This window comes from Elephas maximus, chromosome 4 (genome assembly GCF_024166365.1).
Source record: "Elephas maximus indicus isolate mEleMax1 chromosome 4, mEleMax1 primary haplotype, whole genome shotgun sequence".
Classification (NCBI taxonomy): domain Eukaryota; kingdom Metazoa; phylum Chordata; class Mammalia; order Proboscidea; family Elephantidae; genus Elephas; species Elephas maximus.
The window spans coordinates 5,191,165-5,206,295 of record NC_064822.1 but is presented as its reverse complement, the minus strand read 5'-3'; the positions used below and the strand labels follow the sequence as shown (position 1 = coordinate 5,206,295).

The window sequence follows — 15,131 nt, the reverse complement described above, 5'->3', positions numbered from 1 at the left end:
ATATCTAATCATCCCCAAAATGCTTTTTTTCTTTACGCCTCAGTTTCTTCTCTAAAAAAGGTATTACTTTAGCATTAGCCTGATGGTGTTTGAAGGTCAATGTGAATCATTTGCCTGCACATAGCAAATGCTCATTATGTGTGAGCATTTTACTGAGGTTTTAATACTACACTGTTTGAGATGACAGATTCAGGAATCTCTTCATCATAAAAACATTAATTGGCATGCAGTAAAAAAGCATTATCTAGATTGAATTTATCTTTCGATAAAGGGCTAATATCAGTACAAAGCACCAGAAAGTAGTATTCCTAAGCCTATACATAAACTAACCCAGAGTTTATTAGCAATCAGTGTTCTTTGATTTTCTGGTGCTCCTGTTACCGATCTCTTGATTTATAAACTAAGTTGCAACAAACTACACGATCCCCTGTCTGTTCTCAGTATCTATCTCTGGAGTCAAAGAATATCCCTTCCTGCCCATTTCATATGACTCTACACTTATGAATTGCCTTTTAAATTTCAAATATTGTGGAAGTTTTGGTTAAGCATAACAGCTCAGCTAGATGCACCATAACATCCCCCTACAACAAAGACTTGAAAAACTAAGCAAAAGAGACAAAAATAACTTTGGACTCTGGAACATGAAACGGAGGGCTGAACAATCAGATGGAACGACAGTCGGAAGGAGGGATAGAAACCAGTGGGAATGCAGAGAATCATGCATCCTATGTGACCTGCCTGCCGATTTGGCACAGGGTGGCCATTTTAGGATGGCAGCGTTCATCGTCCCCAGGTAAGAATCCCAGACAGACAACTTCCCAGAGTCAGAGACATTTACTAACTTGGAAGGAAACAAGGTAAGCAGGTAAGCAGAACTTGTCCTGGGGCCAACAAAGCCCAAGAGGCCAATGCACAGGAGCGCCATAACTTTAACGTTAGGGAAATACAAGTAAGTGCTACTGGAGCAAACTGCAGTAGTCTGAATCATTGGAGCCCCAGGACAAGGAATAGGTAGGACAGGGAGAGCATATCTGCAGGGGGCAAAGGGAAACAACACGAGGGAGAAGGAGAGATCCAGTGTCCCTGGTGAATACAGAGGAAGGAGGGAACTAGGAACTCAGGCTGGTATTGCTGGTCAGCAGAGGTGCCCATCCATTTTTGCTGGAGATGCCCTTTGAATAGTAATCCACAGAGTAACAACTAGCAACACCCTCCCCAAATGACCTCCAGCCATTGCCCTTCTCTCCCTTTGAGCAATTTTCCCCCTGCCTGAGTCTCCATGTCTCTCCCACCAGCCTCCCCACCCCTGCTTGGCCCGGCCACATGGTCCTGGTGCCCTTTGCCCCCACCCCTTCCCATCTTCTTTTGCATACCCCACCGACCCACCCCCTATATGCTTCTACTAGATTGGTATACACCCCTGTTTGGCCTGCCCGCACAGGTCCTTGCCCCCATTCCTCTGCCCCTGCCCAGGGCTCATCCTGTTCTCAAGGAGACACACCATTCGTGCCAAAGTGGAGAGAACAAGTAATCCCTCATGAGCTGTGAAGGGATCCTGACCACCTGACCCCTAGTGCCTCACATCAGGAAAGGGACCTGCTCTCGTACCTCCACGCTGTCGTCTAAGGGAAGACATACTTGCCTAACAACATAGCATCCCCAGCTGTGTGCAACACACCATACTCATAAGTGAGAGGAAAGCACACCCAGCCAACGGATAGCACCAAAGCCATACATAGACTAGGAATACAAAGCAACAACAATTAAAACAATACAAATAAAAAGGAAGCAACTCAAGGGAAGAAGAAGCGGCCAAGCTCCAGATACATTAAACCAGTGAAACAAACAACAAAGTCAAATAAACATACGTATGATACATATCTATCTATGTACCTATCTATATATAATAAAACCTTTAATGCTTCAAGGACAGCAATCAATTGCAAATCACATGAGGAGACAGAAAAAGATGGCTCCAGCAAACACACAACAACCTAAGGTAAAGGTACACGACAGCATCACTCTGACACCAAGACGTATGAAGACATCACGGCAGTAAAATGAAATTAAACGGCGACCGCAGGGAATCTGAGATGCAAAGCTGAAACTGACAGCAACATCCAAACAAAAGGTGGAATGACTGGTGCAGTTATAGAACTGATGAGGAAGTTAAGGTAATTTCAAGGTAAAACAGGCTGTTGTAAGATGTTAAATGTAAACCTCACCAAAACGTAGGAGAAAAACACAAAAAGACATAGCCAATAAAAAATCAACAGTAACAAATGAAAGAAACAGAAAATCTATACACAAAGAACTTGGCACCGAAAGTAAAAAAAAAAAAAAAGAAGGTAAAGAAACCAATAATACACAAAATAGTATAATAAAATGGCTACAGCAAATTCATCCCTATCGATAAGCATACTCAATGTAAATTGATTAAATGCACTAGTTAAGAAAGAGCATGGCAGAATGGATTTAAAAAAAAAAACTGACTCATCAATATGATGCCTAAAAGAGACATCCATTAGGGACAAAGGCATGAATAGGTTAAATCTGAAAGGATGGAAAAAAAAATGCCAAGAAAATAGCAATCAAAAGAGAGAAGTGACAATATTAATACCTGACAAAATATACTTTAAGTCAAAATCTATTATAAAGGACAAGGAAGAGCACTATACAATGATACAAGGGTCAATTCACCAAGAAGACATAACAATTATCAAGATTTATGCACCCAACATCAGAGCCCCAAAATTTATAGAGCAAACTTTTACAGAACTAAATAGTTCTGCAGTAATAATAGGCGGTTGTAATATACCACTGTCGATGATAAATGGAACTTCTAAGAAGAAAATAAGTAAAGATATATAAAACCTAAATAACAGTATTAACCAATTGGACCTAAATATATGGAACACACTACCCAACAGCATTATAATAAACATACTTCTTCAATGCACATGGAACAGTCTCCAAAGTATATATCTTAGGACACAAAGGAAAATTCAATAAATTAAAAAAAAAAAAAAAAACTGAAATCATACAAAGCACCTTCTCTGACCATAATGGTATGAAGGTAGAAATCAAAACCAGGAAGAACAGGAAAAAATAAAATAAAACAAATATATGATGGAAACTAAATTACACACTACTAAAAAACTATTGAGTCACAGAAGAAGTCAAAAATAAAATAAAAAAATACTTTGAATCAGAGGAAAATGAAAACACAACATACCAAAACCTTTGGAACATACCAAAAGCAGTGCTCAGAAGGAAACTCATAGCAATAAAGGCCTACATTATAAAAGAAGACCCCAAACCAGTAACTTAACGAGAACACTGGAAAAAATGGAAATGCAAGAACAAAAGAAGACCAAAGCTACCAAAAGAAAGAAAATAATAAAAGTCAGAGCAGAAATACTCAAAATAGAATACGGAAAAGCAAAGGAAGGAATCAACAGGACCAGAAGTTGGTTCTTTGAAAGGATCAATAACATTCATAAAGCACTGGCTAGACTGATAAAGGAAGAAAAAAGACGCAAACAACCAAAGGGGGAAAAAAAAAGTGAAATGGAGACATTTCAGCAGATCTGAGCTAAACAAGATACTATTAAAAAAAAAAAATTGTACTCCAGGAAATTTGAAAACCTAGAAGAAATGGAAAAATTCCTGGAAACATACTATCTACCTAAACTAACACAAACAAAGAGAGAAAAGCTAAACAAATCCATAACAGAAGAGATTAAAGATCTCATGAAAGAACTCCCAATGAAAAACAGCCCAGGATCAGACGGCTTCACCAGGGAATTTTACCAAACATTCAGAGAAAAGTTGACACCAATTCTACTGAAGCACTTCAAAAACATAGAAGAGAAAGGAATACACCCTAACTCATTCTATGAATCCACCATCACCCTGATACCAAAGCCAAGTGAAGACAACACAAAAAAACAAAATTACAGACCAATATCCCTCATGAATATCCAAAACCAAAAACCAAACCCACTACTGTTGAGTCGATTCCAACTCATAGCGACCCTACAGGACAGAGTAGAAGTGCCCCTTAGGGTTTCCGTGGCACACAGTGGCTGGTGTTTCAAACTGATGACTTTTTGGTTAGCCTCTGAGTGCTTGACCACTGCACCACCAGAAAGGAAAACAAAAAAATGTCGTCATCGAGTTGATTCTGACTCATTGCGCCATTAGGGCTCCTTATATATATATCTATATGCAGGTGTATATATATGTATATTTAACTGTATGCATCCATATATATTCATATATACAAAAAAGCACATGGGGGCACAAACACGGAGACTTCTTAGACGTCACCAAACGCCTCTTTGGATTAGTTTAAGGAGTGTGAAGACTTAGGACTATAGTTTCATGGGCCAACTCATCCAATTGTCATTTTTTTTTTTTAGTACATAAAGTTTATGTTCAACAGCCTAGTTTGGCGTGTGGCATCTGGAGTCTTAAAAGCTTGCGAGTAGCAATCTACGATACAACTATTGGTCATTACATGTCTGGATTAAAAGAGAAGAAGGAAACCAAAGACTCAGAGAAGAAACTAGTCTACAGATCTAATAATCTATGCGAACCAGGGCCTCAAGTACCCTGATAGCCGTAGAACTAGATGTTGCCCGGCTACCAACCATTCTATCAGGAATACAGTAGTTGGATCCTGATAAAATGGGAGCAAAATGTGAAACAGAACTCAAATTCTTAAAAAGACCAGACTTACTAGACCAGTTGAGACTGCAGGATTCCATGAGACTGTCGCCCTGAGATACTCTTTAAAACGTGAATCAAAACAATTCTGTGCGGTCAACTTTTAGCTAAATAACAGATTGGCTCATAAAATGATCACCATCACCTGTGAGCAGTGTGCTCCTTTACAGAACTCATCTGTATGAGACCGAAAGTAAAGAGGAGAAAGTACGGGGACAGTGCAACTAGATTTCTGGGAACGGGACAGCCTGAATGGAAATACTGAGAAAGGTGACCCGGAGTGAAAAATGTAACCAATGTCACTGAAAAAGTTGTGTAGAGATTTTTAAATGGGATCCTAATTTTCTGTGTAAACTTTCACAGACTACACAAATATTATTAAAAGAAAAAAAAAATCTTGTATAAAAATATAATCACTGATGTATATAACTAAAATTACTGCCATTCGAGTCTAAAGTGTGTTTTATTTTTCTTTTGAAGAGAAAGGGAACTATAGAAAGTAAACACCTACTTCAAGGCAAAGGAGAGACTTTGATTTTTAGGTATTGAAACATTCTGGCAAAAAATAGACTATCTGATTAGAACTGAGAATTTGATTGTCAGGAGATTTCAAGCTAGAATCACTGCATATCATTGTTGCTCAACCTTGCACTGTTGACATTTTAGGCCAGATAGTTCTTTGTTTGAGGTGCAGGCAGTGCATTGCAGGGTGTTCAGCCTCATCCCGGACCTATAGTAGTTGATGCTAGTGGGACATCCCACCTCTATTGTGACATCAAAAAATGTCTCCAGTCACTGGCAAATGTCAAAATTGTCCTTGTTTGAGAAGCACTGCTAGATGCTGATTGCAGTACACACATACTCCAGTACTCATTTCGACTCAACACTGGTGAGGGTGCTAAATACTGATCACCAGTGTCGGTCAGACACAACACCATAATGATGAATTAATTAAGATAGTCCTTGCCCTTGAGGAGCTCAGTCTAGTGGGAGAGACAAACCACAAGCGCTCAGCACCAGTGCTGTGGTTCTATGAAAGACAAGAGCAATGGTCGTTAAACGGTTCATCTGACTTGACATTTAAATTGAAATGTGAATAATAGAAAGGGGTCACTCATGTAGAAAACTTGGGCAGACACAGTGATGAAGTCCAAACGGTCTAGAAGCACCAGGATTCTGGTGTGTCTTCGGTGGCACTGCAAGGCCCGAATGGGAGTCAGGGGCCAGGCCAGGGAGGATTCTACAGGAAAGGTGACCTTATCATTTGTCCACACTGGAAGGTGTTAGAGAATGAAGGGGTGCTGGTAATAATTGTGGACGTTATGTGGGAACACCAGGCAAAACCAGGACTGTCCCGGATAAATGAAGAATCAAGGGTATGCACTTACAAGATGCAAATAGTTTTTATTAGGCAACTTCCCTCTCAATCGCCATAACCCAGTGAAGTTAGTACTATTATCCCTTTTCATGGCTAGGGAACTGAGGATGTTAAGTAAATGAAGCAACTTATCCTAGTTGCCCAGCTGTTTGAACAAGGGATCTCACTTAGGCAGTCTGAACCCAGCCTCCCACACCCCCTTTCACAGTTAAGCTCTACTGCCACCAGAGTATTTTGGATCTTATTCATTAATGGAAGTGTCTGAGGAGTTTCATCAAGGACGTAACAAACACCAAAATTGAAATAAATAAAAAAAAAACCTCTGGCTGCAGTACAGAAAATGGACAATAGAAGCCAAAGGGGACTGACTGTAAGGGAAATCAGTAAGAAGGCTCCTGTGGGAGTCCTGGAAGCAAATAGAATGATGTGAGCAAGAGAGCTATAAACAATCACAGCCATTTCTGCCCTTGGTTTCCCAGAGTTACGTGCAATCTCTATGGTACCAGCTCTAAGACAACTACTTTTTTTTCCCGCTTGAGGGAAGTAAAAATGTGAGACATCAAGTATAAACCAACTTAAAAGAAAGCAAAAACTGCAAATGCTTATGTAACTACCACTATTAACAGTACACACAAGCACAATGTTGGTGTGTCGAGATGCTGAGAGTGAAGAATTGCTGTTCTCTAGGATTCTAAAGAAACAATAGTTAGAAATTTTGTTTCATAAATAAAAATACCCCCAAAATTTTAAAATCAAGTCACGTGTGACATAATCTAGCAATTGAAATTCCGTCAAGAAAATCTGATCGTGAGCATTGTGTTATTAGCACCACCAAAGCAGAAAGGCAATTAAATAGGAAGCCTTCTCAAAAACAAGCAGCAGGATTTTCCCTCGTGTTTTCATTTTTCCCAAAAGAGCAGTCAAGAGCAGCCGCCTTCCTTAGGTGCTCTATAGTGACCCTTCGTGGCCAATGGCAGATGATTTTAGATGAACACAGTAAAATTTGGGGGTCCCCTACATCTTTCTTCATCTAAAGAGTCTATTAAAGGAACTTAAAAACTTGTGTTTGGTTTTAAAAAAGAACTACACAAAAATTATTTTCAAAATCCCATTTGGTAATAAACAGCTACGACAAGTTAACAAAGGTATGGAGGAAGTACCCAAGGAATCTGAGGGAAAGAAGGAGTTTCAGTCTGTTCACTGTTACGAGGCTGTTGCCACCTTTCTAAAGTGGACAACATCCGCAGGCACAACAGCTCTTACCTTCCAAATAGGCAGGAATTTCGGCTCAAAGGAAAATGAGTACCATCTATCCCCGTCCGTCTGATGATGACCACACGTCCCAAGGGAGCCATTTTCTAAACTGTATGTATAGCACAATCCGAAAAGAATCCGCAGATGTTACAAAATGTTTTTGCTCAAGCAAACGGAAGAACCACTCTTCCACCGCAACAGCACGTCGCTGGATAAAACAAAAAGGTGGAAGAATGACTCTCAAAGCAAATGAACTGCAAAGTGGCTTAGAGGACAATTTAGAGTCTCTTGGGCAAATTTTTCTTTTTTTTTTTTGGACAATGAACCTATTCCACTGCCTACAGCTCACACCTTATGTAACTTACATGACTCCTATTTGAACTCCAGGCAGGACCCCAGGCTGCACCCCGAGGGCATCTCTCAGAACCAAACTCAGTCTACTCGGGCTCCAGAATCTTCCCAAGGTCCCCAAAGAAAGGCAGCCAGGACATTGTACATAAATTGGGACCCCCCCCCCTCCAAGAGTTCCCAATCTAGAACCCAGGCAGTAAACGAGGGCCTCCAGGACCCAGGTCATACTCTTGGAGATCCCATGGACAGAGCTCCAGCAGCTCACCGAGAAAGAGTCGTTCAAGCTCTTCACTAGCTCTGTAACCTTCCACCAATCTCAAATCCACTACACGCGTCCACCACCCACCACTGCCAATCGCCTACAAAGCCTGCCAGCTGGCAGACCCCAGTCCTCAGTGCTGTCAGGTGCCAACTCACAAAGGGTCCAGGTGACACAAATGACTGACACCACAAATGGTCAGGCCAGCTGCCAGCTCCCACTGAGCTGACTGCCCAGAGGAAAAGGGAGGAGTTGGAGGGGATCAGAAGGGATCATCAGAGGAGAGGCTGGAGGGGATGATTAGCACACTTGACCAGGAAGAACATCTTATTGTTGTCTTCATAAAATCAAGCACCCATTATCTTCCAATTAGTGCTGACTCATGGCGACCCCACGCATCAGAGGAAAGCTTAAAGCGGGCAAAAACGGAACAAAATATCACCACAAAGATAACCTCTCTTGCCTTACTTTAAGGGCCAGACACATAGAACATGACTTGATCTCACTCACTGCTAGGTTTAAAACGTTTCAAGTAATAACCTTTCTCCACTCTGTCCATTTCCCCAAAGATAACCCATTATTTCTCACACTTTCTTGTGTATTTCCCCAGGCATACAAGTATGATTCTCTTTGACGAAACTACACACACACACACACACACACAAAGATTATAATACACACACACAAAAAGATTATAATATACACATTATTCTATACTGCTTGTTCTCTGCTTAATAAATCCTGAGGCTCTTCTTATTAATCAGAAACTGTCCGTCCAATTTACTTGTTTTTTGGTGGCTGCAGAATATTCTCTTGTAGGCAGCCATAATTCATTTGATTAATCCTACCGCTTTACATTTAGGTTTATACTGTTTTTCCATTAATAATAATTCTGCCATTAAGACACCTTGTGCATTATAGAATGAATGAATCATATTCTGAGTGAACGAAGCTAAACACATAAAACTACATACTAAGCTATTCTGTTTCAAAAAATGTATATTTAAAAACTCAAGAAAATGCAAATTAATCCATAGGTAGTGGTGGGAGGGGTTGGAGGGACAGAAAGGTGGCATTATAAAGGGAACAAGGTAACTTTTGAAGGTGATGGGTATGTTCACTGTAGTGATTGTGGAGATGATTTCATAGTTTTTATAACTTGATGAAATTTTACACTTGAAATATGTGCAGTTTCTTGTATGTCAATTATAATTCCATAAAACTGCTTGGGAAAAAAAAAATCCTGCACATGTTTTCCTAGCAATCTACTGGGTCAGAAGATGAGTACATGTAATACTGTTATGTATATTACCAAACACCCCTCTAAAAGTTTGAGCTCACTATTTCACCAATAAGGTGCCACAATATTATTTTGCCACCAATTGACCATGTTGAGATATATATATATTTCTTTAATATCAATGTAGTAAACAAAAGAGCAAAACACTGATCTTCTCTCTGATTGAGTTTGCATGTCTTTCCTGGTGGGTGAGGTTGAACATCTTTCCATGTCGGTGTCTGTACCCATTTCTTATGGCTGCTGTAACAAGTGAACTCAAACTTGGTGGATTAAAACAATACAAGTCTATGAGTCACAGTCCTGGAGATCAGATCTGAAATGAGTCTCACTGGGCAAAATCAAGGTGTCCCCATGGCTGCATTCCTTCAGGAGGCTCAAGAAAAGAATCCATGTCTTTGCCTTTTCCAAATTCTAGAGCCTGCCCAGGTCCTTGGCTCTTGACTCCATCCATACTTAAAGCTGGCAATGTGAGGTTAAGTCTTTCTCATATCACCTCACTCTGACTTTCTCTCCTGCCTCCCTCTTTTGCTTATAACTACCCTTGTGATCACGCTGGGTTTACTAGGTTGATCTCCCCTCAAGTTCAGTTGATCGACAACCTTCGTTCTATCTGCAACCTTAATCCCCCTTTGCCATTCACATAACGACATAGTCACAGGTATCAGGGATTAGTACATAGATATGGGAAGGGGGGGTATTATTCTGCCTATCAAAGGCAATGAATTTTATTTTACTTATGCACCCATTGTCCATTTTTCTAATTTTGATTCTCTTTTGTTTAAGTTTTTCTGAAATTAAGGAAATTAACTATTTGACAACTTATTACAATTTTCTCTCTCAATTGTTATTTGCATTTGGCTTAATATATAGTTCTTTTAAAAATGTAGTTAAATATTATCTTATCTTGCTTAGAAAGGACTTGTTCATTCATTGTAAGATTATAAAAGTAAACGCTCTGAGTTATATTGTAAGAGCATATCGCTGACTTCTGTGTTAAAACCAGACCAGAGGAGGTCAGAAGCAGACCAGGGAGAGACCAGTTACAAGTCCACTGAAAGAATCCAATGTGGGTGGCTAAGAGTGGTCGTTTTCTGGACCTAAAGTGAAAGTAGAGCTGGCAGGAATTGCTCAGGGATCAAATGTGTATGTGTGTGTGTGTGTGTGTGTGTGTGTGTGTGTGTGTGTGTGTGTAGAGAAAGAATCTTAAAAGTTTTTGCTTGAGCGTCTGAGTTCCATTGAGTGCAATGGTAAAACCTGTTGGGAGGAGGCTTTGTTTTTGTGTCTGAAGTTCAAGCATCCAGGGTTGTGTTGCATCTGTAGGTGGTTTTTCAAACTGTGAGCCTCAGTGACATCACCTAGAGTGCTTGTATTAAAGAAAGAGAAAGGGTCTGAAGGTGGAGCCTTGGAGCCCTCCACCCACAGGGAGAGAGGAAAATTAAGCACAGGAGTCTGTGAAGGAGGTCAGTGGGGTAGGAGGAAGATCTGGAGAGTGAAGGAAAGGATGCTAATGTTTCCAGGAGGAAAAGGGAGTGATGAAGCATGTCAGATGCTGTCAAGGTCAAAGAATATGTGAACTGAGAAGTGACCCTTGGTCTTGTCAATAGGAGGTCACTGGTGACCCTGAAGAGCAGGTGAAGGGGTGGGACAAAAGCATGATTGAAAGGGATTTCAGGGATATCGGTAACAGGGGAATGGAACCAATACTTTAAAGGAGTTTTGCTCTAGAGGGCAATGAGGCTTTAGCTGGAGGAGGATGAAGGATTTAGGGAGAGGTATAAATTGTTCAACATTCAGTAATGTTAATTTTGCATCCAAACCCTTGCCCAGCCCTATGAGGCCATATATGATCTCCTGCCTCCTTGGTCTTCTTGATGACTCACTCCATTCCCCAGGCTTTAGCCCTAGGCTTTTTCCTCCAGTGCCATGCTCCTTCTAGACTCAGGCCTGTTGATTCTGCTCTTCTCTCCCCGGAACCCTTCACTGGGGTAGATAGTGGAGGTGAGCTTTGGAACAGGATGAACCATTCCTAGAACTGGCAGTTTGAAAAGTCACCTGAACTAGAAATGCAAGGTTGGTTCAACATTACACTATATTAATAAAACAAAGGAAAAAAATTACATGATCATCTCAATTGATGCAGAAAAAGCACTGGATAAAATTCAGCTCCTTTTCTTAATAAAAACTCTTAACAAGATAGGAATAAAAGGAACGTCCCTCAACATGATTAAGGGCAGTTATGAAAAACCAACATCCAAAGAGTTCCAGTCGAGGTGGTATTTTAGGTAGGCACACGGACAACGACCACGGACAACAAAGACTTAAGAAGCTAAGTAAAACAGACATAGTAATGACCCTGGATCCCAGAACATCAAATGGAGAGCTGAAGAAACAGACTGAGCATTGACTGGAAAAAGAGATAGAACAGAGCTAATGAAAAAACAGAGATTCGAGTATCAATAACACCCTGCCTACTGGCGTGGTGCAATATGGCCGTCTTTAGGATGGCACTAAGCACCAGGCTGGAGTGGGGAACCCAGGTAAGTAACCTCAAGGAGAGCACAACTGTTGGCAGAAATCCTGTGAAAACAACCTTGGAAAGAAAGTACCAGGTGGCCAGTACATGGCCACTGATGGATCACCCCAGAGAGGGTGAAGTAAAGGTGTGACATAGCTTTAAATCCAGGGAACCACAGGAAAGTTATTCTGTGCCCTGTGCTGTGGACCACCCTTGTCCGAGCTAGACCTATGCCCTGCCCTGCTGTGTGGGCCTCCACATCCTATCCTGTCCGCCCCTCCCTGCACACCATCCTGCACATCAGGGGTTGCAACAGTAGCTCATGACAATGCAGAGCAAATGTGTTATTCCTCAAGAGCTATGAAAGAACTGAGACCACCCCACACCTGGTACCTTGCATTAGGGAAAGGACCGGTTTGTCCACCGTTAAGAAGCTCTCTAAGGCAACTCAGATGTGCCCAGTGATATAGGACTAGATTGTGTGTGTGATCCGCCATACCCGTGATTAAGAGGAAAGCACACTCAGCCAACTGGCAGCCTCACAACCATGCATAGACCAACCAGCTGGCAGCATCATAGTCATACTCACACCAATCCTACAAAGCAATATCAATTAAAACAATAGAAAGGAAGGTAGACAATATAAAGAGAAAGGGAAAAAGCTAGGTTCCAGATATATCAAAACAAAAGAAAACAATACAAAAAGGCAAGAAAAGAAGATGGAATAACTAATGTGTCTGTTGTCTCATGTTTTCATTCATTACATGAGGAGTAATTACAGGGCACATCACTGGGCCAGGTGGTGTTCCAGGACTGCAGTTACATACAAATCAACCAAGTCTGACCTTCTGGAGCTCAGAGTCTTGGAGGTACAAGGTGCGGATAGCAATTAAAAGGAGACAAATGGAAAAAATCATTTTAGGTAGTATTTTAGGTAGTGATAAAATAAGGTGAATCACTAGGAGGAGATGTTGGAGCTGAGACCTGATGACACCCTGGGAGCCACCGTGGTAATAGCTGAGAGCCCCATATTCCTGATTTGAGGGGCAGACTATGCCCCTATGCTGAAGCCTCCCTGGACAGACAGCTCAAGCTTCTGACCCAGCTCACAAGGTCCTACACCACAATCTGGCCCAAGCTCCTTCTACTCCATAGTCAGCTCTGCCAAACCCAGGCTCACACATAGCCACACTGATTCCCACTGCCTTATGTACCTGCTGGATGCCCAGAACTGAATGCAAAATTGGACTTTCCAGGCCAATGTAACTATTTGGCTCTGCTAGTTGCCCTCTAGCTGGCTCCTACTACAGCTACCTTATGTATGAGAGAACGAAACATTGCCAATCCATGATTTTTAATATGATTGGGTACGTCGTAACTGTTCTATCAGTCCATCTCCTGTGTGTTTCCCTTGATTTCACTGACCCTCTACCAAACAGGATTTCATTTTCTAGAGATTAGCATTTCCTGATGATGTGCACAAAGTGAGCTTTGCAAACTTGCCATCCTTGCTTCTAAGGACCATTCTACTTCCAAGACTGATTTGTTCGCTCTTCTGACAGTCCACAGTATATTCAATATTCTTTGCCAGCATAGTTTGAATGCATCCATTATTCTTCTGTCTTGGTTTTTCACTGTTCAGCTTTCACATGCATATGAACTGACTGAAAAGACCGTAGATACCTCCACTGACCTCCTCAGAGAAGCACTGAACTTGCTCCAAACCCGATAAAACAGTATCTTCATTTTTCAACAGTACCAGTGAGCAATTAGTTATGAGATAAAACTGCAGAAGGCATCCTTGCCTGGTGTCAGCAAAAAGCCATGAGGATGACGTTCGAAAAATCTCCATGAAAAAGAAGAATCTTCAACAAACATACATGGGGAAATTACTTTCCTAAACTTGACTAGGAATCAAAATGCTATCAAACAAGAAATGCATTACAAATTTAAAATGAATTTAATCATCTTGACTTGTAATTTTTTAATACTTTTTATTGTGCTTTAAGTGAAAGTTTACAAATCAAGTCAGTGTCTCACACAAAAACCCTTGTACACCTTGCTACACACTCCCAATTACTCTTCCCCTAATGAGACAGCCCACTCTCTCCCTCCACTCTCTCTTTTCATGTCCTTTTCGCCAGCTTCTAACCCCCTCCACCCTCTCATCTCCCCTCCAGGCAGGAGATGCCAACATAGTCTCAAGTGTCCACCTGATCCAAGAAGCTCACTCCTCACCAGCATCCCTCTCCAACCCATTGCCCAGTCCAATCCATGTCTGAAGAGTTGCCTTCAGGAATGGTTCCTGTCCTGGGGCAACAGAAGGTCTGGGGGCCATGACCACTGGGGGTTCTTCTAGTCTCAGTCAGACCATTAAGTCTGGTCTTATGAGAATTTGGGGTCTGCATCCCACTGCTCTCCTGCTCCCTCAGGGGTTCTCTGTTGTGTTCGCAGTCAAGGCAGTCATCGGTTGCAGTCGGGCACCGTGTAGTTCTTCTGGTCTCAGGATGATGTAATTTCTGGTTCATGTGGCCTTTCTGTCTCTTGGGCTCGTAATCCCCTTGTGTCCTTGGTGTTCTTCATTCTCCTTTGATTCAGGTGGATTGAGAACCCAGATGCCACTCTTCAAAGTGGGATGCAGAATGTTTTCTTAGTAGATTTTACTATGCCAATTGACTTAGATGTTCCCTGAAACCATGGTCCCCAGACCCCTGCCCCTGCTACGCTGGCCTTCAAAGCATTCAGTTTATTCAGGAAACTTCTTTGCTTTTGGTTTAGTCCAGTTGTGCTGACCTCCCTGTATTGTGTGCTGTCTTTCCCTTCACCTAAAGTAGTTCTTATCTACTATCTAATTAGTGAATGGCCCTCTCCCACCCTCCCTCCCTCCCCTCTCTCGTAACCACAAAAGACTGTTTTCTTCTCAGTTTAAATTGTCTCTCGAGCTCTTATAATAGTCGTCTTGTACAATATTTGTCCTTTTGCAACTGACTAATTTCACTCAGCATAATACCTTCCAGGTTCCTCCATGTTATGAAATCTTTCACAGATTCCTCACTGTTCTTATCGATGCATAGTATTCCATTGTGTGAATAGAGCGTAATTTATTTATCCTTTCATCTGTTGATGGGCACCTTGGTTGCTTCTGTCTTTTTGCTATTGTAAACAGTGCTGCAATAAACATGGAGGTGCATATATCTGTTATGTAAAGGCTCTTATTTCTCTAGGATATATTCCAAGGAGTACGATTGCTGGATAGTGTGGCAGTTCTATTTCTAGCTTTTTAAGGAAGCGCCAAATTGATTTCCAAAGTGATTGTACCATTTTACATCCCCACCAACAGTGT

At 41.4% G+C, this 15,131-nt stretch overlaps 1 protein-coding gene across 1 annotated transcript in view; it reads right to left on the bottom strand.

The window, feature by feature from the left end:
* Positions 1–7,500, bottom strand: part of LOC126074813 (proliferation marker protein Ki-67-like) — a 42,946-nt gene extending 35,446 nt beyond the window's left edge. Inside the window, exon 1 of the mRNA XM_049881614.1 lies at positions 7,373–7,500. Coding sequence (XP_049737571.1) covers positions 7,373–7,464 — 92 coding nt within the window. The 5' untranslated portion in view covers positions 7,465–7,500. The remainder of the gene's footprint in view (positions 1–7,372) is intronic.
* Positions 7,501–15,131: the final 7,631 nt, after the last annotated feature.